At 50.1% G+C, this 24,816-nt stretch overlaps 1 protein-coding gene across 1 annotated transcript; it reads left to right on the forward strand.

Annotated features, from left to right (window-relative positions):
• Positions 1-12,334: 12,334 nt before the first annotated feature.
• On the forward strand, positions 12,335-16,405 carry SELENOW (selenoprotein W). The gene is made up of 6 exons (XM_066373872.1): positions 12,335-12,486; positions 14,110-14,134; positions 14,237-14,290; positions 14,469-14,543; positions 14,649-14,747; positions 16,025-16,405. The coding sequence occupies exons 1-5, from the start codon at positions 12,458-12,460 to the stop codon at positions 14,727-14,729; spliced, it is 264 nt and encodes an 87-aa protein (XP_066229969.1). The 5' UTR covers positions 12,335-12,457; the 3' UTR covers positions 14,730-14,747; positions 16,025-16,405.
• Positions 16,406-24,816: the final 8,411 nt, after the last annotated feature.

The raw sequence follows: 24,816 nt of genomic DNA on the forward strand, positions 1-24,816 counted from the left end.
GAAACACTGAGGTCGCAGGCTTGAGCCCAAGGTCACTGGCTTGAGCAAGAGGTTACTCGCTCTGCTATAGTCTCCCCAGTCAAAGCACATATGAGAAAGCAATCAACAGCTAAGGTGCTGCAATGAAGAATTGATGCTCTTCATCTCTCTCCCTTGCTGTCTGTCTGTCCCTATCTGTCCCTCTCTCTGTCTCTGTCCCTCTCTCTGTCTCTCCCCCCCCCCCAAAGAGAGAGAGAGAGATGGTGGTTCAGAGAACGCACGAGACTTACCCAAGGCCACACAGACCTACTGAGAGTCAGGGACTAGCCAGGACTTTGTACATTCCACTTACACAACGAGGTGGGAGCACATGCGGATGGCTGAGGATGCCTCCGCCCCTTTGTGCCTTATCTGCCCAACCTGTTCGGAGTGAGAGGGAGTAACTGGTTATCTAAAACCCTGTGACCTGAACTCTGGAATGACACATAAGTCCCTGGAGTCAGATTCCTGGCAATGTCATGGATTCCTCCCTTTCCTTTATTGATAATATGTCATTTAAATAATTAATTGTTCCAAATGTAGACAGCTGTATCTGTCCCAGGTCGTTGTTCTGGTCCCGGTGGGACAGATACTATTATGACCCTCTTTTTACAGTGAAGACATTTGAAGCACAAAGGGAATCGCTTGTCCAGATTTGAGATTCCATCCAAATCATGTCCAGTCTCCCTTTGAAATAGTCCTTCCATGTGTCACCACCCCGTCACCCACCCAGCTACTGAGCCAACGTACTGAGTCCTCTCCTAGTAGCTGACATTTGAGCAGAGAGTGGAATGAAACAAGAGAGGCAGCTACATGGATCTTACAAGGAAAACCTTCCCCGTGCAAAGACCCCGGGGTAGGGAACCTCAGGAAGGGCAAGTAGACCGGGATGCCTGCAGCCGAGTGAACCAAGGAGAGAATGTCGTAGGTGAGGCCCATGATGCAACCTGGGGCCAGAGAGAGTCCCTCTGGCTGTGAGTGGGGACCGACTGTAGGAGGCAAGAGATGAAGCAGGGACCCAGTGAGAAAACAACTGCAATAGGCAGAGGGTGGGAGGGGGAGGGGAGGTGGGGGAGATGATGGCCGGACCAGGGTGGAATCAGTGGAGGTGAGAAATGGTCAAGATTCTGCGCAGTTTTGAAGATGGAATGCCCAAATTGACTAAGAGGCTGCATGTAGGTGTGAGGAGGCAGGGGGAGATCAAGGACGAGCCCAAGGACGTTCATTTGGAACACAAGTCTCTGAGGGTAAATCTCTAACACCTGCCTGGCTGGTGGAAGATTCAGAGGGAGATAGTGAATGGAAACGGAATGAATGAAACAGGTCGACTGAGATGGGGACAGCTCAGGTTAGAGTGGGTTTGGGACAGAGAAGTTCAACTTTGGCAGGATCAAGCTTGAGCTGCCCGTTAGGTTTATAAATGGTGAAGTGATTAGATACAGGAATTGGAGCTCGTGGGACCGGTCGGAGAGATGGGCAGCCCACGTGTGGGTACGGGGGCGTCTGAGGCTGTGGGAGTGGGTACTAGCAGCTGAGGTAGACAAAAGAGGAGAGGAGGGAGGACAAGGGAGGTGGAAGAGGGAGGTCAAGTGAGAGAGGGAAAAAGGAGGGGGTCAGCAAAGGGGACAGAGCAGAAGCGGCCAGAGAGCGGAGAGAGGGAGGGGACCAGGGCGGTGGGTGTATCTCTCTGGCCACCATCCCCACCCGCAAGGCGGGAAGGACTCCCAGAAGAGAAGAGCGGGGAGGAGGTCGGGTCAGGGGATGGATTTCTGCCAATAGCAGGGGGTGATTTACGGCGGGGACCACCTGGCAACCGTATCAGGAGCGGTCTGGTGGCGCCGCCTGTGTTCCTGCGTGAGCATTAACGTCCTCCTCTCTGCGTGTCCTTTTGTGGGCGGTCAAATCCAGGGTCTCCCAAATTCAGGGGAAGCGACACAGATGAGAGACAGTGGCCGCCAGGGGGCGCCGAGAGCCTGCGCGGGAACAGCCGGCCTGAGAGTTTCCTGCGTGACCCTAAGCTCCTTGGTCTGGTCACCCTTACTCAGGAGCCCTCCAAGGGCCATAGTGCAGCATGCGGGTAGAAGGTAGACTGGGGTAGGTGCAGATCTGAGGAGACACTTCTCTAGGCTTGCCCAGAGAGCCTTCTGGGGTTCTGGGGGCTGTGTGTTGGGACTCCTGCTCAATTTATGAAATTTGGTTAATATGTCCACAGGGTTATCAGCCCCCTCACCTCAGGCCTGGATCAAGACCTCGGCCTGGTGGAGTGGGGGAGTGGAGGGTGGGCAGGAGTGCTGGACCTGGAGAGGTGTGGGAGGGTAGTTACAGGTGAGGGCCAATGGGAGGGTAGGCTGAGCAGGTGTCCTTGTTCCTGAGGCATGTGTAGCTCACAGTGGCAGCAAGGCCAGGAGGTGTGGACAGTAGCACTACAGGTCTTTGCCACTTAGCTGTGGGGGAGGGGGGAGGGACATCAGCCCTGACTCCTCCCCTCCCCCCTTCTCCCATTGCTAGGCTGAGACCTTACCCAGAACCCCTAAGGGCCAGCAGGCACCATTCCATTCCACTCATTCCTCAGTGGATCCATCTATCCGTCAATCCATGTGTCCATCCATCCATCCATTATTCATCTGTTAGGTCGCCAAAGGAGGGACACACAGGCCTGATGAGTTTTATAAGAAATTTATTTACACACCTGTGAACAGAGGGGCTGAGACCCCAGTGGTATTGGCCCTGAGGGGATGAGAAGCCTCAGCCTGTGGAGGGCTGTATTGGCTGTATTTCTCGCCACAGGGGGAAAACTTCTGTTACCTGTGGTGGTTCAACACAATGTCGGTGGTGGTGATTAATGACCAAGCAATGGAATGTTTAGATGAATGGAGGGGGAGGGGTGTCTAACTGGCAGGATGTCTGAGGGTAGGGCGGAGGTGAGGCATCAACCAGGACTGCTCAGGTGGAGAGCTCCGGGAACTGCCTGGCGCCCGGTCACCTCAAGTTCAACCTGGCTGGTTGCTTTCGGTAAGGGGCCCTGGACCCGAACCTCACACCATCCACTTATCCATCTGAGGCAAGACAGTGAGAAGCTAGGGAAACTTCTTGACAAGTGGAAGAAGGGAAACTGAGACAGAATAATTAAACGAGGGCTAACCATTTGAGCAGTTTATAGCCAGCTAATGATTTACAAGTCTTATCTTCCCTAACAAAGGCCACTTAGGAGCAAATGGTTTACACATTATAGACCCGACTTGGCCCTGGTCCCTCCTCAATGCCATTCTTTAAAAATGAAAGTAACCAGAAAATAACCCTGATCCTTCTTCATATGCACAGTTGACGAATCAACATATTGAAGGACACACCTGGAAAACTAATGACTATTCTGTTGAGACCTTCCCATGAGACCTCCCCTAGGATTCTTGCCTGCAGAAGAGATTAAAAACCTTAAGACAAAGGACCCAGCTGGGTGCTCTCTGGTGAGCATGCTTCTGCCTTTCTCCCTTAGATGTGTGTCTGTTCTTTCTCCTAAGCTCTAAGGGTCCCCACAAGACTTGCACAGAGAGCAGTAGCCAGTGTGGCCGCTCGTCCTGGGCTAACCCCGAATGTGTCCCCAAGACCCCTTTTCTCTGACTTTTCAGTGAGCTAACAGCAGCCTCCCTGGGGCTCCCTGCTTTCCTATAACATTTCTGGAGACAAAGCCGCCCACCCAGGCTTTTTCCTGTTGCTTCTACTCTAAGTCTGTCCTTCATTTCACTGTCTCCGGTTTTAATACTCTTCAGATCACCTGGACTCAGGCTGTGAAATCTTTCCTGCACCAAGCCAAAAACACACACCAGGCCCTGGCCGGTTGGCTCAGCGGTAGAGCATCGGCCTGGCGTGCAGGAGTCCTGGGTTCGATTCCCGGCCAGGGCACACAGGAGAGCGCCCATCTGCTTCTCCACACACACCCCCCCCCCCCCCCTGCCTTCCTCTCTGTCTCTCTCTTCCCCTCCTGCAGCCAAGGCTCCATTGGAGCAAAGATAGCCCGGGCACTGAGGACAGCTCTGTGGCTCTGCCTCAGGTGCTAGAATTAGAATGGCTCTGGCTGCAATAGAGCAACGCCCCAGAGGGGCAGAGCATCGCCCCCTGGTGGGCATGCCGGGTGGATCCCGGTCAGGCGCATGCGGGAGTCTGTCTGACTGCCTCCCCGTTTCCAGCTTCGGAAAAATGAAAAAACAAACAAACAAACAAAAAACCACACACACTATAGTCTGGTCCCAGGCAGACCTGCTCCAGGCTCGGTCTCTGTCCGGTAACATCCATCCATCCATCCATCCGAGTGCATGCTGTATGATTCCGTTGCTGTGAAGTTCTACAAGCCAAGTTAATGTATGCTGATCTAAGTCAGAATAGTTGTGACCATTGTGGGGGAACTGACGGAGGATGAAATGAACTGTATCTTTGTTAGGTTAGGTTTGGGTCCAAGGCCCCTTTAAACTCAGACTCCCCTCACCCAACCTCCCAATGGGGCAACTTCCTCATTTAGCACCTCCCTCACCAGACCTCCCCCTCTCCTTAAGCAGTTCCCTTGGCCCCACTAAGCTCTGGGAAGTGTCCCTGGGACAAGGCCTCTGGGAGGGGCCTGAGGTTTGGGAAAAGGAGTCTGTGACCAAAGCCAGGGACCAGGATATGCTAACCTGAGGCTATCCAGGTGCACCCACCCTCAGTCAGCAGGTCCTACAGTAGCCCCTCTATCGACACCCCTGGCCTGCAGCTCTGGGCTGATGCCACCAAGGTCTCAGCCTCTCTGTGAGCAGATGTGTAAACAAACTTCCAAAACTCATGAGGCCTCGTGTGTCCCTGCTTTGCTGGCCTAACAATCTTGGCCTGGGAGATGGTTAAATGGTGTTACACATATGAAAAATTCACTGATCTGTACACTTAAGATGTGTGTGCTTTTTGTGTGTGTGTGTAAGGAAAAGTAAATGAAAAAGAAAAGAAAAGAAAGGCCTGAGGCAGTGACATTTGAGTCAATGCCCATGTCACCAGTACTCCTGAATGCTCCCTGGATTCTTCAGGTACTGAATTCACCAGAATAGGTCACAGCAGCCTCGTGCTGTCTGTCAGTGGCTCCATGTGCCCCATGTAAACAGAAGAGGCCTGCCGGAGTGCGGGTGGACTTACTCTGGCCCCAGCGGAAGAAGAGCCTACTCTTCCATCAGAAATAGGTCTTTTCCTTTAAAGATGCAAATTGGCTTCTTATCAGCCAAGGGCCAGTCTGGGAGGAAACGAACCCCACTTCCACCCCATCCAACTTGCCTGAATTCCCAGCGCCTGGTTCTGGCCTGGAAAGAGATAAGAATTATCATGGGGAGGGGAAGATAAGAATTCTGCTGGCGTGAACAAATGACTTAGTTCACTTTCCTGTTTCACAGACCGTTTGTACATGATTCAATTGTTTTGAATGTTTATGAACATTCATTCAAATACATGACACGTTGTTTTAAAGATGGCTTTTGTAAAATTTATGGCGTTCACAATAGTAACCGTTGATATAAGTGACTCAACAATAAACTTACTAAATGTTTTTTTTAAGATTTTTTTTTTTGAGAGAGAGGCAAAGAGAGAGAGGCAGAGAGATAAGAACATAGAGCTTTTCCTGAATGTGCCCTGACTGGGGACCGAACAAAAGACAAATATTTTAGATGAGTAAATATTTTATGACAAATATTTATTATGTGTCTATTGTATGCCACTCACCTGATGCTGGGCCTATACCAAGGAGGGGAACAAAACAGAAAAACATGGCCCTGGCCAGGTAGATCACTTGGTTTGAGCATTGTCTTCATACACCAAGGTTGCAGGTTTGATCCCCAGTCAGGGTACATACAAGATTCAACCGATGAGTGCATGAATAAGTGGAACAACACATAGAGGCTTCTCTCTTTCTCTCCCCTTTCCTCTTTCTCTAAAATCAATTTAAAAAACACAAACAAACAGAAAAAAACAGAGGGCATATTCTAGCTGGAGGAGACAGCTAGCACCATAAAAAAATCATAATACATAAGAGACTTAGACTGTCAAGGGTGTGTGTGTGTGTGTAGCTGCGCTGTTGTGGCCTGTGTCTGCCTTTCAGCATAGCAATGTGGTTGTGTAGTCTCACTGTGTGTCTTGTCCCTGGCATGATGTGGTGTGATATTTTTACTGTATTGTTATACACCTGTGTCTAGTGGGGGCGGGTGGAGTTGTGTGTTGCTGTGTGTGAGGGCCACCAATGAGCATTAACGACCACATCTGTATGTGCAGCTGGACCATGTGCATCAAAGCCTGTGACTATGTCTGCAGTGTATGCTTTGTCTGTAACTGTGTCCCAGTGAGCCTGGGTCTCTGGGCAAGCTGTCCTGCCCTGGGCTGTGTGTGTGTGTGTGTGTGTGTGTGTGTGTGTGATGCTATTGTATGTTTGGGGTACCACTGTGTGTCCCACTATGTGGCCAGATGAGGGTGGCAGCCATTGTATGTTGTGCATTTGGAGGTGTGTGATTGTGACACTGTCTGGGCTGTTGTGTGTTGGGAGCCTGGTGTGCTTTTGTGTCATCATGAGGTAGAACAAGGTGTGGCCTGTTGTGTGTGTCTCTGGCTGGTGTGATTTCTCTGGTGTGCCATTGTATAGCCAGGTGAGCACTCTGTTACCAGTGGTGTGTGTGTGTCTGTGTGTGTGTCTGTGTGTGTAAGAGAGAGAGAGAGAAAGACACAGAGAGAGAGAGAGAGAGAGAAGAGAGAGAGAGGAGAGAGAGCCCCTGCCCAGAAGTCACTGCTGTTCCCCCAGCCTCCTGCACTTCTAGACAACAGAGATCCCTTTGTTCACAGCTGCGAAAGGGGGCTGTCTCTCTTCTCTTGAGGCCCCTGGCAAGTTCTCAGCTGGTTAACAAAATATCCTTTGAGCCTCTTCCCTGTGCTCAGCCACTTGCTGAATGTGCTGAGAATGTCAGTGGAGGCAGCAGACCTGTGATGAACAGAGTGGTTAGGGCAATGATGTGACAGCCCCCGGGGACACTGACCCAGCTTGTGTATTGTTATAAAACAACTTTTGGAAAAAAAGGGAATATCATACAGATTTAAAAGTAAGCATGTCGCCTGACCTGTGGTGGTGCAGTGGATAAAGCACCAACCTGGAAACACTGAGGTTGCCGGTTCAAAACCCTGGCTTGCCTGGTCAAGGCACATATGGGAGTTGATGCTTCCTGCTCCTCCTCCTTCTCTCTCTCTCCCCCCCTAAAATGAATAAATAAATAAATAAAACTTTAAAAAAAATAAAATAAAATAAAAGTAAGCATGTGTTGCCCTGGCTGGCTAACTCAGTTAGAGCATCGTCCCTACATGCCAAGGTTGTGGGTTCGATCCCCAGCCACATATACAAGATTCACCCCATGAATGCATAAATGGAGTAACAAGTCAATGTTTCTGTGCATCTCTCTCTCCCTTCCTTTCTAAAATAAAGAAAATTGAAAAAAATAAACACAGGTTAAAGATGAGGTGCTACAACCAATTCAAAGGAGATCAAAAGATAGACACATTTATAGATCAGAAGTATTAGAACAAAGGTAATGATGGCAAAACACTTGGGGAGCTGTGGTTTGAATGTTTGTGTGCCTCCAAATTTATATATATTGAAGTCCAAACCCCAAAGGCGATGGTAATAGGAAGTGGGGGCCTTGGGAGGGGAACTGGTCATGAGGGTGGGGACCCCGCAGAAAGAATTGGTGCTCTTGGAGAAGAGACCCTAGACTGATCCCTCACCCCCACTTCCACTATGCAAGAAACACAGCGAGAAGAGGCTGGCTATGAACCGCAAAGAGTGCCCCCACTCAACCATGCTGGCACCTTGACCTTAGACTTTGAGCCTCCAGAACTGTGAGCAATAAATTTCTGCCGTTCATAAGCAGCAGTCTGTGGTCGTTTTTATTTATTTATTTATTTATATTCATTTTAGAAAGGAGAGAGGAAGAGAGAGAGAAGGGGGGGGGAGCAGGAAGCATCAACTCCCATATGTGCCTTGACCAGGCAAGCCCAGGGTTTCAAACCGGCAACCTCAGCATTTCCAGGTCGACGCTTTATCCACTGCGCCACCACAGGTCAGGCCTGTGGTAGTTTTGTTATAGCAGCTCAGACGGACTAAGACAGGGAAAGAATTGTCTCTCTTGGGGGACAGAATTCATTTAAGTGTATGTCAATGACTGCATTGCCACCACTTATCCCAACTTCCAGAGTTGTGAAATCGATTCCAGGGAACCAGACAACTCCAGACGACATTCTGGGTTGAGGTGTGTCCCACTGTCGGTCAAATAAGTTTGTAAATAATGATATATATGTTTGCTCGCTTATAGTTTGCATTGGATGTGGGGGGACAGGCTGTAAGCAGGCAGGATTCTTATAGCCTAAGGCAGTGATGGGCAATCTTTTGAGCTTGGTGTGTCAAAATTTGCCAAAAAAACGAGCATAACTCGGGTGGTGTGTCACTTCCAAGAAAAAAACCATAATTTCGCGATATTTATAGTTTAAATAACAAAAATGTATAATTGTAATATATAACTGTATTTAATAAACCAAAAACGAATTATTTAATTTACCTGCTTAGTGACTTCTTTGTTCATCTGTCAGCCGGTTTCTTTTGTTGGTCTTGATGTTATTTAACTTATGTGGGGTGCCGTGAACTAAGATAAGTGAGGGGGAGGGGGAATTCTTTAACTAACCTGCCTATTAGTGACTTTTTTATTGCTGAATTTCATTGGCTAAATCTTCAATTGAAGGTTGATATTTTGTACACTTCAAGCCCAAGCAAGCGCTACTAACTTCATCAGTCAATCCATTTCTTTTGTTGGTTTTGATATTATTTAACGCTGAGAATAAGGTCTCACAAAAGTATGGAGAGGGAAAAATTGTGAGTAAAGCCACTGCTATATTTTTCAGGGTGCTAAAAGTGTCTGGTAATCGGTTTCAGGCACTCCAAATTTCCTGTTCGTAGTGGCACTCCTCTTGATTCTCCAAGCGGCACCTTTCCAGATTCTCAAGCTTTGAACTCAAGTTGACAAACACCTGAGCCCAGAAGCTGTCTTGAAATTCTGCAAGTTGCATCTTATGTAAATTAAGATGGCTGCCACTATTTCTAATGGCAGGAAATGGCACCCATAGTACAGGCCCTTGCCTCTCCCAGCCTCCCCGTCACTTATCTCAGTAATGATGGTCAATTAGAAACCCACCACACCCAGAACAGTAGATTGGATGATGGTTGCTGTGGTTATGTGGTTGCTGGTAATGGTGATCACAGGGCCCCCAGAGATGTGTCCCCCGCAGCATTCCGCTGCTCCCTGCTCTGCCTGCCAGAAGTGAGGTCAAAGATTCCCCCGGAATCTTTGAGGTCAAAAGCCTAACTGGAAGTCCCAGAACTAGAAGCTCTGTGCTGGAGTTCTGTTGTTTTGGCCTACAGACCTCCCGCACAGAGTGTCTACACTACTGCAAATGTTTTGTCCTCGGCTACTGCACCTGGCCATGCACGAGCTGAAGATGAAATGTCCTTCTTGGCATGCAGCCCCATACTTCTCTGGTATGCGGCCACGTGTCATCGAAAATGGCTATGTGTGTCAGTGCTGACATGCGTGTCATAGGTTCGCCATCATGGGCCTTTCCCACCCTTTTTGATGTGGGGTGGTACACTCTCATGAAGAATCCCATTATGCCTGACTAGGTAGTGGTGCAGTGGATAGAGCATCGGACTGGGATGTGGAAGACCCAGGTTTGAGACCCCGAGGTCGCCAGCTTGAGTGCGGGCTCATCTGTCTTGAGCAAAAAAACTCACCAGCTTGGACCCAAGGTCGCTGGCTCAAGCAAGGGGTTACTCGGTCTGCTGAAGGCCCACGGTCAAGGCACGTGAGAAAGCAATCAATGAACAACTAAAATGTCGCAATGAAAAACTGATGATTGATGCTTCTCATCTCTCTCCGTTCTTGCCTGTCTGTCCCTGTCTATCCTTCTCTCTGACTCTCTCTCTGTCCCTGTAAATAAATAAAAATTAAAAAAAAAAAAAAGAATCCCATTATGCCTCAGATAAGTGACTTTGTATCAGAGACTTTCTTGTTTGTATATTGGATTAAAGGCTTTGATTTCTATACTATAGAGTGGGGGAGACCGGGAGCTTGCTCTCTCAGTTCCTGAAAGTAGCATTTGAGAGGAGAGCAGAGAAAGGAGAGCAGAGAGAGGCCATGTGGAGAAGGCCAGGAGAAGCAGCCAAGATGGCAGAATGCTAGAAAAGAAGCCAGTTTGTGCAGAATTTGTGCAGAGAGAAGGAGATGGGGAACAGAGGTGAATAAGGCTAGTGAGGCAGAAACCTTTGATTCTAGGAAACTTGGATAAGTCAGTAGCTTTGTGAGCACTGAATGAGTGGGTTTTGGAGCCCTGTGTATGTTTTTACTTGCCCACCAGGTGCAAGCTAGGATTAAAGGTAATGGTCCACCAGTTCTTGGCTCCAATGTTTCATTATCGTCTGTCCGAATCAGATGTGAACCTGCATGGGCCAGGCAGCTGTGATGGTGGCCATGACTACTGTACTGGCCCTACACACACCCAAAATCCATGTGTTTCAGTCCTCATTCCCAGGACCTCCAAATGTGCCCTTATTTGGAAATAGAGTCACTGCAGATGTAATTCATGAAGATGAGGTAATCTTGGAGTAGGGTGAGCCCTAGTCTGACAGGACCAGTGCTGGTATAAAAATGCCAAAATCTGGACATAGTGACATGCACGCAGAGAGATGTCATGTGAAGAGGAAGGCAGAGAGTGTGTGATGCTTCTACATGCCAAGAAATGCCAAACATTCTCGGCAAGCACCAGAAGCTCGGAGAGAAGCATGGAAAAGATTCTTTCTCACAGCCTCAGAAGGAACCCCGCTGACACCTTGACCTTGGAGTTCAGGCCTCTAGAACTGTGATATAAATTTCTGTGGTTTAGACCAGTTTATAGTACTTTATGATGATGGCCCTAGCAAACAAATACAGATGTACTATAGACAAAGCATAGTTTTCCACTGAAGACAAAACTTTCCCTAGAATATGTTGGAGATGATTACTGGAAGATGAGCCAGTATTAGGAGAGGGTAGAAACAGCATGTGCAAAGGCCCAGAGGCAGAAAGATGGGTGAGGTCGGTGATGAAGCTGCAGTGTTTCTGAGTGGGTAGGGCACTGAGAGAAGAGGCAAGAAAGGACCAATGCAGTCCTAGGTGAGGGTAGATTATGCTAAGGTTTGGAGTTTTGTTCTGAGGGCCCTGGAAGCCACTGAAAGAGACTGTGCCCAGCCCGGTGTTAATGGCTCTAAGTCACAAGTTTATCATATCTTTCCAAGACCACCAGGATCGGAGGTCACATGGCTACAGAGGTGGTGTGGCACCTGAAACTTCGCTGCCACATGCCCTGAGATGTCAGGGTTACAGCAGGTGAGGAGCAGAGAGGTAGAGACAGAAACCGGGGCAGGAAAAATCCATCTTTATTGAGCGGTCCCGCTGTGTCAGACACTAGTCTACTGCTGTCCACGTGCATGAACTCATCTGACACTCACAGGAACCCCAGGAGAGAAGTACTATTTTCAGACTGCTCTCTATCCTTTCCCTGCTGGCCAAACCTCTCCCAGGGCAGGGACTTTGTTTTGTCATCACTGTATCCCCAGACGTAGGACTGTAAGTAGGTCCGCTACACAGTTCCCTAAGGCCATAGCGGCCATCTTCAGACGGGGAAACTGAGGCTCAGAGAGCGACGTCCGCGCCCTAACCCCTTAACTCAGTTGCTAGTACTTTTCCGTGAACCCCTCGCCTGCAGAGAGCGAGAAGGTACAGAAAGAGGGACTGCAGTGGCGAGCGGGCGTCACCCGGGTTCAGGTGTCAGATAGCTGAGGGCCCTGGCGCGTACACTGGAGACCTCGTTTCACAGGCCGGCCCTTGAGCGTCCCGAATCCTTTCGGACCCTGCCCTGTCTCCCCTTCACCCTCTTCCGGGGAGGAGAGGCGCCCCAAAGCCCAGCCCTTCCGGAACACATCTTTAAATTCCCACCCCCAGCAATTTCGTTTCCAAGGCGACAGCGTTGGTCCCGCCCCACGAGGTCGTACCATTCAGGCCCGGAGGGGGATCCTGGAGGGGACGCAACGGCTTCTCCGGGGTCTCGTTCTGTCGGGACGCTCCCTAGCCCCCCAAGGGGACAGGAGGGGGGCTTGGGCGAGAGGCTCAGGATGGTGGGTGTCGCGCCACGGTGGGTCCCGCCGTGGGCACTTGTCCCCTCCGTTTCCCCGCGGCGTTGGTTCGCGCCGTGGGTCGCTGTGGGCTTTTGGGTGCGGGCTGACGCGCTCTCCCGGCGTGCAGGATTCGCGCATCCGCGGCCGGTCGGTTTACTGCTGGGTCGGTCCGCGTTCCCGCGGGTGCTGCGCTCGCGAGCTATGGCCCTCGCGGTCCGAGTCGTGTATTGGTGAGCACGGCTCCGGAGGCCCCCGCCCGGCGCCAGGACTGGGGACGTCAGGGGCAGGACCCATGGGGATCGTCCACGGGAACAGGGACTCAGTGTGGATGGGATGGGTGTGAGCAGGATCGCAGAATAGAGGGCCTTGACCCCCCGCCCCCAACCTGTCACCTACACAGCTCAGGTTACAGAAGGTAGACCTGAGACGTGGGTGTGGAAACCTCCCGGCTCTGGGACTCTGTTTGGGGTGGTGGGTGGGGTCCAACTTGCAATCGGGGAGGAGCCTCCGTCAGTGCTTAGGCGTCCCCTGCCCCCCAGTACCACGAACAATCGTGGATTGGGGGACGAGAGTTGAGAAGTTTGGCGGAGATTCACAAATGTTCGAGAATATTCGGCATGGGTTTAGAAAGGAATGAATACTTTTGACTTGTGGTGGCGCAGTGGCTAAAGCGTCCGCTGAGGTCGTCGGTTCAAAACCCGGGGCTTGCCGGTCAAGGCACCTAGGAGAAGCAACTACTAGAGTTGATGGTTCCTGCTCCTTCCCCTGTCCTCCCTCTCTCTTAGTCAAGAAATAAATTTTTTTTTAAAAAAGGAATGAATATAATGGATGGATTTGCTGCTCCTTTTCTGGCCTCAGTTCCCTCAAACGTAGAGGGAGAGAAACTGATCTGCATAGTCCCCACGGATGGAGTCGTGTGTGTCTGTGTTTAGCACGTTTGGATTAGCTCCCTGCGGAGTGGAAGGCCCACGGGAGCCGGGCACCTTCTCTTGGTGACTGCTTTGCCCTCTGGCACCTGGTACTGTGCAGGCGTGCCGGCCCGTGGCTCTAGGTAGATGTCTGAATTTCCTCTACCAGTAACCTCTTGAGGGAGGACAATCTTAGCTCCGTTTATAGGTGAGGAAACTGAGGCTGGGAGTGGGGCACGTCAGCAGCTTGAGGTCCAGACTGCAGGACACAGGGATTACTGGAATCCGGGTCCCTTGGCTGTGTCCTGTTTGGGAAATGCCCACCAGGGCAGCCCGGGGTTTTGAGAGGATCAGATATCTCTCAGCGTTTCACATGCCCACTTGGCTAAGCACAGGGTAGAGCGACATTTTCAGTCTCCTAAGGGAGAGGCCTGTGCACCAGACTCCAGTCCTGAAATAGCCTGCAGTGGGGGTAGGGGGGTTAGATTTCACCCTCAGGACTGGGAGGGACTTGGGGATCCTCAGAGCCTTCCACTGTGGGCGGGCACGGGGGAGGGGACCGCGAGGGGCGTGTGTTTTGCAGTTCTCATCCTAACCCAGTTCTCTCTGCTTCCCTCCTCCCATCCCTCCTTCCTTCCTCTTCACACTTGTGGTCTCCTTGTTGCCCCTTTTTCTGTGCCCTGTCTCCGCATCCTTGCTCTGTGTGGGTTTTCTCCGTTGGGTGTCCTCCTGCTTCCTGTTCCCCTGTCCCCTCATCTCTGTGCCCCACCCCAACACTGTGTGTCTTTCCGCTCTCCGTCCCTCTTTTTATCATGTTTCCCACGGCATTTCTTCCCGGCTGCCCGCCTGTTTCCTTCCATCTCTCCCACCGCGCCTGCCTCTCCCTGGATCCCCACTGTCTCTCTCTCTCCCGGGGCCCCACCCGCCTGGACTCTGTCCCACCAGTGGTGCTTGAGGCTACAAGCCCAAGGTAAGCACAGTGGCCGGCCAGAGGTGTCCCAGGAAGATGGGGCAGGAGGGCTAGCTGGCGGCGCCCCTGTTCACCTCTATTGTGACCCCCCCCACTTTACAGTATCTTGAGCTCAAGAAGAAGTTGGAAGATGAGTTCCCTGGACGCTTGGACATCGTGAGTCTTGGGGCCAGGGGAGAGACTCAAATGTGGGTCACATTGTCCCTCAGCCCTGGATGTCAGTGGGTGGGGTGGGGCTGCCCCGCCCTCCACCCGTGTTCTCCATTCTCTGGGAAGGGGGGGGGGGCGTCTCCAAGATTGCTTCTCAGCCCCTCCAACATCTCCACCCCCCTAGTGCGGCGAGGGGACTCCCCAGGTTACGGGGTTCTTTGAAGTAATGGTAGCGGGAAAGCTGGTTCATTCCAAGCAGGTAAGTCTGTCTGTCCATCCTGCCTCGTTTTTGGGCTAGTGGGGAGTTGGGGCTGGGCTTGGTATGTTGGTCGCCGCTCACCCCTCCCTTTTTCTCCTTCCCCAGAGAGGTGATGGCTATGTGGACACCGAGAGCAAGTTTCTGAAGCTGGTAGCCGCCATCAAAGCTGCCTTGGCTCAGGGCTAATGTGCCCTGAAGGCGGAGGTGAGGGGCCCAGCTCCTAAACCCTACAATTGACTTCTAGTTCCTAATGTAATCCGACCCACATACTGGTCTCCAACCCAACTCTTTCTAGAACGAGGAGCAGTTTCCATGTTTTTGGATCATAGAACTGCTTTTCAGCACCTTCTGAGCCTCATTTCCAATTTTCAAGCCAGTGTGTTCCAGATGAGCCCCAAACCCATCCTGTACTAGAACTGGTCACCAGTTCCTAGCCCAGTCCAGAATCAGGTTCTGGCTCCTGGGTCAGGAGCCTAGAAGCACTCTCTACCACCCTCTAAACTTGGGTGCCAGGCTCCACCCCCCAGGATCTAGAACCAAATGTCCTGGCCCAGGAATCTGCATTCAGGCACCTCCCCACCCCCAGCCTGCTTTATACCAGAGAACTGGTTCTAGTGCTTTCAGCTCACAAGTTCTTAAACTGCTTCCATAGAACAGAGCAAGGTCACTCTCAGTGTGAATTTGGCCATGCAAGTACAGTTACTATAATGAAAATGCAAATGTCCTACCTGTGTGTGGGTCTGAAATGAAGTGTGAGCCTCCCCTGGTTTGAAAAAATCACAAAAATTATGTGATTTCAAAGCTGCATGAACTGAATAAATTGTGGACTGTCGCTGTAAGGGGAGTGGGCTGGGGGTGCCTCGCGTGGGACCTGAATACTGAATGACTCAGATGGAGCTCATTCCTTACACACACATCGTTTGCCACTTCTAAACTCAGTCACTCAGCGGTGTCTGCTTAAAGCAGCATGAGGTTTACTTGGATTCCAGAGGTCCATCCATGGGTGATTTCAGCCGACAGAAGCCATGAGGGATTGACCGAAAGAAACGAGAGAGGGACCCCAGACGGGGGTTTCTGGGTGGATCCAGGTCCCAGGTCTCAGGTCCCAAGTCTGGTGCTTTCCAGAGTCTATCTCACCTTCTCTCACTTAAAAAAAAAGAAAGGAAGGAAGGAGGAGGGAGGGAGTCACTCTGGTTTGCATGTTTTGTGAGTGTAGTCTTGGGTTCCCAAGACCAGCGTCAGGTCCAGCAATTTCCTAGAACTCACAGAACTCAGCAAAGCTGTTATACCCCTGGTCGTTCATTATACAGGGAAGTGCTAGAGATTAAAGTCAGCAAAGGAAGAGTGTCTGGGGCAGGGCCAGAATCGACCAGTTGGGAATTCCCAGTGAGGTCATGCGGACTGTACCCCCGCCGCCCAGGGTGTGGCAGCAGGCACAGAGCTGGCCCGCCTGACCCCTCCCCACTCTTCTCTCTGCACAGTCCAGTGACCTTGGCCCAGCCCTCTTGGCAGACGCTTCATGATGGGATGGACTGAAATGTCTCCACGCGGGGTCTTTCCCTGATGTTCTGCGGCCGCCAGGTGGGGCAGAGGTCGATGCCCCTGGTCTTTGCCTGTGTGTGTGGGAGTGTGTGTGTGTCTCCCTGGAATGCTCCCCCCGCCCCCGCCCGCCCTCCACTTTTCACCATCTCCTGTAGTCCCCCCCGTGCCTCCCTGTGTCCCCTCTGGTGTGTGAGGTGGCCCTGCTCAGGGCTTCCTTCTCAAGGGAGCTCAGAGAGGGAGCCGGATGCTTGAGGCTCAGATTTCAGCCATGTTTGCAACAGTACACCGTCAATACATGCTGAATAAATTTAACAGACGTGCCTGTGTCTGCATGTGTCCATTTTACTCCTGGAAACCCTTCCACCTTCCGTCTCCATTCCAGGAAGGTAGCCGCCAGGGATTGAGTTCTCTGGTGCCAGATGCTGTGCTAATTAATAAGCACTTTATAGCAGCTCTGAGGATAGGCAGATGGAAACATGCAGTCGTGATATGAATTTAAATGAGACCCAGACTCCCGGATCATTTGTCCAAATAAGTCTTGCCAATAATTCAAAGTCTCTGACACTTGTGCTAGTTTGCTAGGGTTACCATGACAACATGGCACAGACCAGGTGGCCCAAACAATGGCTATTTACTTCCTCAGGTTTCTGGAGGCTGGAAGGCTGAGAAAGAGGTGTGGGCGGGTTTGGCTTTCTTCTGAGGCCTCTGCCTGTCTTGCAGCTGTTTGCCTTCTCGCTCTGTCCTCACGTGATCTCTGCATGTATTATATATGCACTCTGGTGACCCGTATGTGTCCAAATTTCCTTTTATAGCACACTAGTCAACTCAGACACAACAATGTGGATGGGGGTTTCACGAGGGAAGTGGGTGAGGGGAAGAGAGGGTAAAGGGGGGTAGTGGGTAATGGAAAGGGGCTCGACAGGGTGGGGACACAAAACAATATGATTTATTATAGAATTGAACACTTGAAACCTATATAACTTTATTAACTAATGTCACACCAATAAAGTAAAAAAAAAATTTTTTTTAAAGGCACCAGTCAGATTGGAATAGGGCTCACTTTAAAGGCCTCATTTTAATTTGATTACCTCTTTAAAGACCCTATGTCCAGACTCACATTCTGAGTTCTTGGCATTCATTATGTGAATTTGGGAGGGAGGGAAGCTTAATTTGTCCCATTATGACACTTTTCAGGGAGGAGGTGTTGTGTTGCGGGCAGTGTCCCTCTGCCTCTGGGTGGCTGGTGGTTCTACCAGCAGGGGGGCACAGTGGCACTGGGAGAGACTCCAGGGCTAGAGACTGGCCCTGCGGCTCCCGGGGCCTCTGAGCCGCCCGTTAGCACCAGGCTCTGGGACCACAGGCCGGCCGGGCTGCTCTCGCTTTGGTAAAAGAGCACTACTCCAGCCCCTGTGCACGTTTCTCCCTGCCTTCCACCTGCTGCTGAAGCAAGTCACACTGCTGGATCACAACTCAAGGGGACTTGCGTCCCAGAAGAGGCTTTAGACCTTGACAGCTACATAAGGATTGGTTGGGTTGGATGAGCCCTCTCTAGCACCATCAAGGAAGGTGGTCCTTCGAGGAAGCTTAAGGAGGAACTGAGCCATCAGCCACCACATCATGTCACTGTTCTGGGTCAGCTGCTAGGGCCAGCCATGCTGAGGAGGGGACGCCCTCCAGCCACGCGTTGGAGTCACGTGACACCAAACTCTGCCCCAGCTGCCACAATGATATTCCGGACTAGAGGTCCCACAGACCCACTGATTAGTATTTTATGTGGCAAGACTGTAGGAGTGATGGGAGTCTGGCCACGTTTGTTCGTCCTGCTTCTGTTCAAACACACCTTAGCCAGGTAATATTTTGAGAATTCTGTTTTTGTTTTTTTTTTTAAGATTTTATTTATTCATTATAGAGAGGAGAGAGAGAGAAGGGGGGAGGAGCAGAAAGCTTCAACTCCCACATGCGCCTTGACCAGGCAAGCCCATGGTCTCGAACCGGCAACCTCAGCGTTTCCAGGTTGACACTTTATCCACTGCGCCACCACAGGTCAGGCGAGAGAATTCTGTTTTGATAGCTCACCACCCCAGCTGATTTGGGGTGACACGGGCCACAAAGCTGTGATTCATGTTATAAAGGATAAGTCCTGGTGGCTACTAATAAGTAAAGGTATTTTCAAAATCAGTAATAGATCACCTGACCTGTGGTGGCTCTGTGGATAAAATGTTGACCTGGAATGCTGAGGTTGCTGGTTTGAAACCCTGGGCTTGTCTGGTCAAGGCACATGTGAGAAGGAACCAGTTGATGCTTCCCACCCTCACCACCCCTTCTCTCCTCTCTCTAAAATCAGTAGATAAAATCTTTTATTTTTTGTATTTTTTTTCCCGAAGTTAGAAGTGGGGATGCAGTTAGATAGACTCCTGCATACACCCGACTGGATCCACCCGGTGTGCTCACCGGGGGTGGGGGTGGGGGTGGGGTGATGCTCTGCTCATCTGGGGCATTGCTCCATTGCTGCAGGAGCCATTTTACTGCCTGAGGCAGAGGCCATGGAGCCATCTGGGCCAACTTTGCTCCAATGGAGCCTTGGCTGCGGGAGGAAAAGAGAGAGACAGGGAGAAAGGAGAGGGGGAAGGGTGGAGAAGCAGATAGGTGCTTCTCCTTTGTGCCCTGACTGGGAATCGGACCCGGGACTTCCGCATGCCAGGCCGACGCTCTACCACTGAGCCAACTAGCCAGGGCCCAAAAGATAAAATCTTTAAAAAAATTGGGAATAGGTCTTTAAAAAGTCCTTTCTCTGAGGGCTGTTTATATATATATTTTAAATTTTTATTTATTTTTTTACAGAGACAGAGAGTCAGAGAGAGGGATAGATAGGGACAGATAGGCAGGAACGAAGAGAGATGAGAAGCATCAATTATCAGTTTTTTGTTGCCACACCTTAGTTGTTTATTGATTAAAAAAAAAAAAAAAGAATAAATAACCTGGAAATGTTGAGGTCGCCAGTTCGAAACCCTGGGCTTGCCTAGTCAAGGCACATATGGGAGCTCCTCCCCCCTTCTCTCTCTCTGTCTCTCCTCTCTCTCTGTCTCTCCCTCTCCTCTCTAAAAAAAAAAAAAAAAAGGAATAAATAAATATATGTTCATTGATTGGTTTCTCATATGTGCCTTGACCATGGGCCTTCAGCAGACCGAGTAACCCCTTGCTTGAGCCAGTGACCTTGGGTCCAAGCTGGTGAGCTTTGCTCAAACCAGATGAGCCTCCACTTAAGCTGGCAATCTAGGGGTCTCGAACCCGTGTCTTCCGCATCCCAGTCCAACGCTCTATTCACTGCGCCACCGGCTGGTCAGGCTGTTTATATCTTATATACATCTACCTACCCTGAAAAAAATATAATCAAATCACAAAATTTGATTTGTATAAAATGCTGTATTCAGGAATGGGAGGAGAGCCCTAGAAATATCTACCACCGTGTTTTATTTTTTACTTTATGGGTGGAGGAGAAAAATAAAGTGTTACAATCTTACTTTGACTTAACCAAGACAATTCACACCTTCAAGCTAAGAGAATTCAGCTAGAATCAAATTTAGGGCCTAAACTGGGGACAGAGTAAATTCTTTTCCAATAGCGCCATCTCGTGGCCAACCTGATAACTGCAACTTCCTGGATCACCTAAGATCACAGGGAAGACCTATAGGGTCTCTGCATCTCCATAGAATCACTTCTGGTCATTGAGATTTAGTGTAGTCAAGGGAGTCACTGTCTTTGGCTTGGTGACATGATGCTTTTCAAAAAAAAAGGATTAAAATATATCTCTCTTCTCAAATTCTTTCATTCCTTGCTGGCTGTGGAACCACAGACAAGTGACCTCACCTCTCTGGGTAAAGATTTGGTGGCAGGAGCAAAATAATGAGTGTGAGGGACCAAAACAACCCCAGGCTAGGATCAGGCATGACCAGGGTCATGTGCAGAATGGTAAATTTTGCCCTCAATGCCCTTGGGATGCCTCTCTCCTCGGGGGACCTCTGCAGTGAAGGCATCCTTCTCAAGTCTTAACCGCCATCCATGAGTGAGACCAGCCTGTTCCGCATCTATCCTTAGTTATAGGAATTCTGTTCAGCTAGTTGTCAGATGGTTCGCCAGGGTGCTCGTCCTATAATTTAGTTGTCATTTTGATGTGATTGTGGGAGGAGGCAGGTACAACGTTTACCCACTCTTGATCTCAAATTTTTTTGTTTACTTTATTGATTTTAGAGAGAAAAAGGGAGAGAACAGGAGAAAGACAGGAAAATCTCTTCCTGTATGTGCCCTGACCAAGGACCGAACCAGCAATCTCTGTGCTTTAAGATGACACTCTAACCAGCTGAGCTATCTAGCCAGGGTTCCAGGTCTTTGTAGCATCAAGACATCTTCCCTTCTTGACTCAGGAACTGCTTTTTTGCTCTGGCCTGGTGGTTCAGTGGATAGAGGGTGGTCATGGTGTACCAAGGTTGTGGGTTCAACCCTGGGTCAGGGCACGTGTGAGAAATAATCAATGCACAACTATATGGAGCAACTAAGGGGACCAACAGTTGATGCTTCTCTTCCTCCCATCCTCTCTTTCAAATCAATGGAAAAAATTTTTTTGTTTTTTTTAAAATTGATTTTAGAGAGACAGAGAGAGGGAGAAAAGGATTCATTAGTTGTTTCACTTATTTAGGCATTTACTGGTTACTTTCCATAGGTGCCCTGACCAGGGATTGTGACCAAATCCACAACCTTGGTGTCTCTGGATAACAATCCAACCACTGACCGAGCTAACTGGTCCAGGTGAAACACTCAGTTCTCCTCTCCCCCTGGCCCCACCCTGCAGCTATTCCACTTTGCTTCATAACAGGCAGCTCCTCCCACATTTTAAATTCTATTTTAAATTTCAAGGACATTTATTGTTAAGAATCTTGAGGTTGGAGCCTGACCAGGTGGTGGCGCAGTGGATAGAGCGTCGGACTGGGATGCGGAAGGACCCAGGTTCGAGACCCCGAGGTCGCCAGCTTGAGCGCGGGCTCATCTGGCTTGAGCAAAGAGCTCACCAGCTTGGACCCAAGGTCGCTGGCTCCAGCAGGGGGTTACTCAGTCTGCTGAAGGCCCACGGTCAAGGCACATGTGAGAAAGCAATCAATGAACAACTAAGAAGTCGCAACACGCAACGAGAAACTGATGATTGATGCTTCTCATCTCTCTCTGTTCCTGTCTGTCTGTCCCTGTCTATCTCTGCCTCTGTTAAAAAAAAAAAAAACAAGAAAAAAACAAACAAAAAAACAAACAAACAAAGAATCTTGAGGTTGTGCCTGACCAGGTGGTGACACAGTGGATAGAGTGTTGGACTGGGACATGGAGGACCCAGTTCGAAACCCCAAGGTCGCCAGCTTGAGCGCAGGCTCATCCAGTTTGAGCGGGACTCACCAGCTTGAGTGCGGGGTCAGTGGCTTGAGCGTGGGACCATAGACATGACCCCGAGGTTGCTGGCTAGAGCCCAGAGGTCACTGGCTTGAAGCCCAAGGTCGCCAGCTTGAGCGCAGGCTCATCCAGTTTGAGCGCAGGCTCATCCAGCTTGAGTGCGGGGTCAGTGGCTTGAGCGTGGGACCATAGACATGACCCCGAGGTTGCTGGCTAGAGCCCAGAGGTCACTGGCTTGAAGCCCAAGGTCGCTGGCTTGAGCAAGGGGTCACTCAGCTCTGCTGCAGTCCCCGGTCAAGGTACATATGAGAAAGCAATCAATGAACATCTAAGAATTGATGCTTCTCATCTCTCTCCCTTCCTGTCTGTCCCACCCTCTCTCTGTCAAAAAAGAAAAGAAAAGAAGAAAAAAGAATCTTGAGGTTGATATTCAGTGCAACAATGTAGTCAAAGTTTTAGATTTTTTTCTTTTTCTTTTCTTTTTTTTTTTTTCTTTAGCGTGTGTACATGAAAAAAGAGGGATAGACAGGGGCATACAGGAAGGGGAAAAATGAGAAGCATCAATTCATAGTTATGGCAATTTAGTTGTTCATTGATTGCTTTCTCATGTGCCTTGACGGTGTGTGTGGGGGGTGCTTCAGCTGAGCCAGTGACTCCTTGCTCAAGCCAGAAACCTTGGGCCTGAGTCAGTGACCAGGGGGTCATGTCTATGATCCCACGCTCAAGCCGGCGACCTCTGGGTTTCTTTATTTTTTTTCTTTTGTTTTTGCATTTTTCTGAAGCTGGAAACAGGGAGAGACAGTCAGACAGACTCCCGCATGCGCCCGACCGGGATCCACCCGGCACGCCCACCATGGGGCGACGCTCTGCCCACCAGGGGGCGATGCTCTGCCCATTCTGGGCGTCGCCATGTTGCGACCCTCCTGGGCGTCGCCATGTTGCGACCAGAGCCACTCTAGCGCCTGGGGCAGAGGCCACAGAGCCATCCCCAGTGCCCGGGCCATCTTTGCTCCAATGGAGCCCCGGCTGCGGGAGGGGAAGAGAGAGACAGAGAGGAAGGCGCGGCGGAGGGGTGGAGAAGCAAATGGGCGCTTCTCCTATGTGCCCTGGCCGGGAATCGAACCCGGGTCCTCCACACGCTAGGCCGACGCTCTACCGCTGAGCCAACCGGCCAGGGCCGACCTCTGGGTTTCAAACCTGTGTCTTAGGCATCCCAGGCCAATGCCCCATCCACTGCGCTACCACCTGGTCAGGCAGAATTTTCCTATCTTTTCATTCTCTCACCTTTCTTTAGCTTGTTGGGGTTTCCTCTGTTTGGCTTTTGCTCCGTGGTAGCAAGATGGCCAGTACAGCTCCAGCCAGTGCATCTGTGTTTAAAGCAGGAGGGAGGAAGGTATCCTGCAAACACGCTCTCCTTTTGTGCCTGTCCTCCTGCCATTTTCTGTTATTGAGGTAAAATACGTGTAACATAAAGCTGACATTTGAGCCACCTTAAAGCGTATGGTTAATACATTTTAGTACATTCCCAGTGCTGTTTAACTATTATCCCTTTCTAGTTCTAGAGTACTTCATCCCTCCAAAACGAAACCTTTAACCCGTTAAACTGTCACTCCCCATTCTCCCCTCCCCCCAGCCTCTGGTAACCACTATTCCATTCCATCTCTATAGACTTATCTATACTGGACACGTCATAATGGAATCATAAATATGTGGACTTTTGTGTCTGGACTCTTTCACTTAGAATGATGTTTTCAAGGTTCCCTACATTGTAGCTTATGTTAGACAGCACCCCTCCCCCCCCCTTTTTTTTTTGACAGGGACAGAGACAGAGAGAGACAGACCGGAAGGGAGAGAAATGAGAAGCATCAATTCTTTGTTGCGGTATTTTAGTCTCCTTAGTTTCTCATTGATTGCTTTCTCATATGTGCTTTGACTGGGGGGCCACAGGAGACTGAGTGACCCCTTGCTCAAGCCAGCGACCTTGGGCTCAAGCTGGTGAGCCTTGCTCAAACCAGATGAGCCTGCGCTCAAGCTGGTGACCTCGGGGTTTTGAACCTGGGTCCTCTGCATCTTAGTTCGACTCTATCCATTGCGCCACCACCCGGTCAGGCAACAGCATCCCTTTTTTTTTTTTTTTTTTTGTATTTTTCTGAAGTTGGAAACAGGGAGGCAGTCAGACTCCCGCATGCGTCTGACTGGGATCCACCTGGCATGTCCACCAGGGGGCGATGCTCTGCCCATCTGGGGCGTTGCTCTGTTGCAACCAGGGCCATTCTAGCGCCTGAGGCAGAGGCCACAGAGCCATCCTCAGTGTCCGGGCCAACTTTGCTCCAATGGAGCCTTGGCTGCGGGAGGGGAAGAGAGAGATAGAGAGAAAGGAGAGGGGGAGGGGTGGAGAAGCAAATGGGTGCTTCTCCTGTGTGCCCTGGCCGGGAATCGAACCCGGGACTCCTGCACACCAGGCTGAAGCTCTCTCTACCACTGAGCCAACCGGTCAGGGCCAACATCATCCCTTTTTATGGCTGAATAATACTCCACTGTATGGCTGCCCCAGTTTGTTTATCTAGTCATCAGTTGATGGCATCTGGGTTGTATCCACCTCTTGGCTATTGTTAATAGTATTGTATGAACATTCGTGTATAAGTTTTTGTTCGAGAACCTGTTTTTCATTCTTTTGGATTAAATTTTATTTTTTCTATAACTACAAGATCATTATAGCATCTAATAAAATTAGTAGTAATTTCTGAATATCATATCATTCTTGGCCCATTTTTTAATCTCTTCTATTTTCAAAGAGATGTCTTTTTATAGTTGGTTTGTTTGAGTGCGATCCCAGATGAGATTGACACATTGCATTCAGCCTGTATGTTCCTGCGGTGTCTTTTCACTCTGCACCTGTCCTCAATTTCCTTCTTATTTTGTTCTATTATTTAGTAATAGCTGTCTTAGGAAGTTGTTATCCTCCCTGGTCACAAAGCTTTCTAACAGTTCTAAATGCGGTGGTTCTTAACCCTGGCTGCCTCCCGTATTGTCAACGTCCTCACCTGAGTGGAATCGCCTGGGGAGAAAGTTAAACCCTCTCAGTGCGCCTGCCCTGTGGTGGCGCAGTGGATGAAGCATCAACCTGGAGGTTGCCGGTTTGAGACCCTGGGCTTGCCTGGTCAAGGCACATATGAGAAGCAACTACTATGAGTTGATGCTTTCCCACTCCTCCTTTCCACTTTCTCGCTCTTTCCTTTTACTTGAAAAAACAAAAAAATTGCCCTGGCCTGATAGCTTGGTTGGTTATTGCATGTGGTTG

This window comes from Saccopteryx leptura, chromosome 3 (genome assembly GCF_036850995.1).
Source record: "Saccopteryx leptura isolate mSacLep1 chromosome 3, mSacLep1_pri_phased_curated, whole genome shotgun sequence".
Classification (NCBI taxonomy): Eukaryota; Metazoa; Chordata; class Mammalia; order Chiroptera; family Emballonuridae; genus Saccopteryx; species Saccopteryx leptura.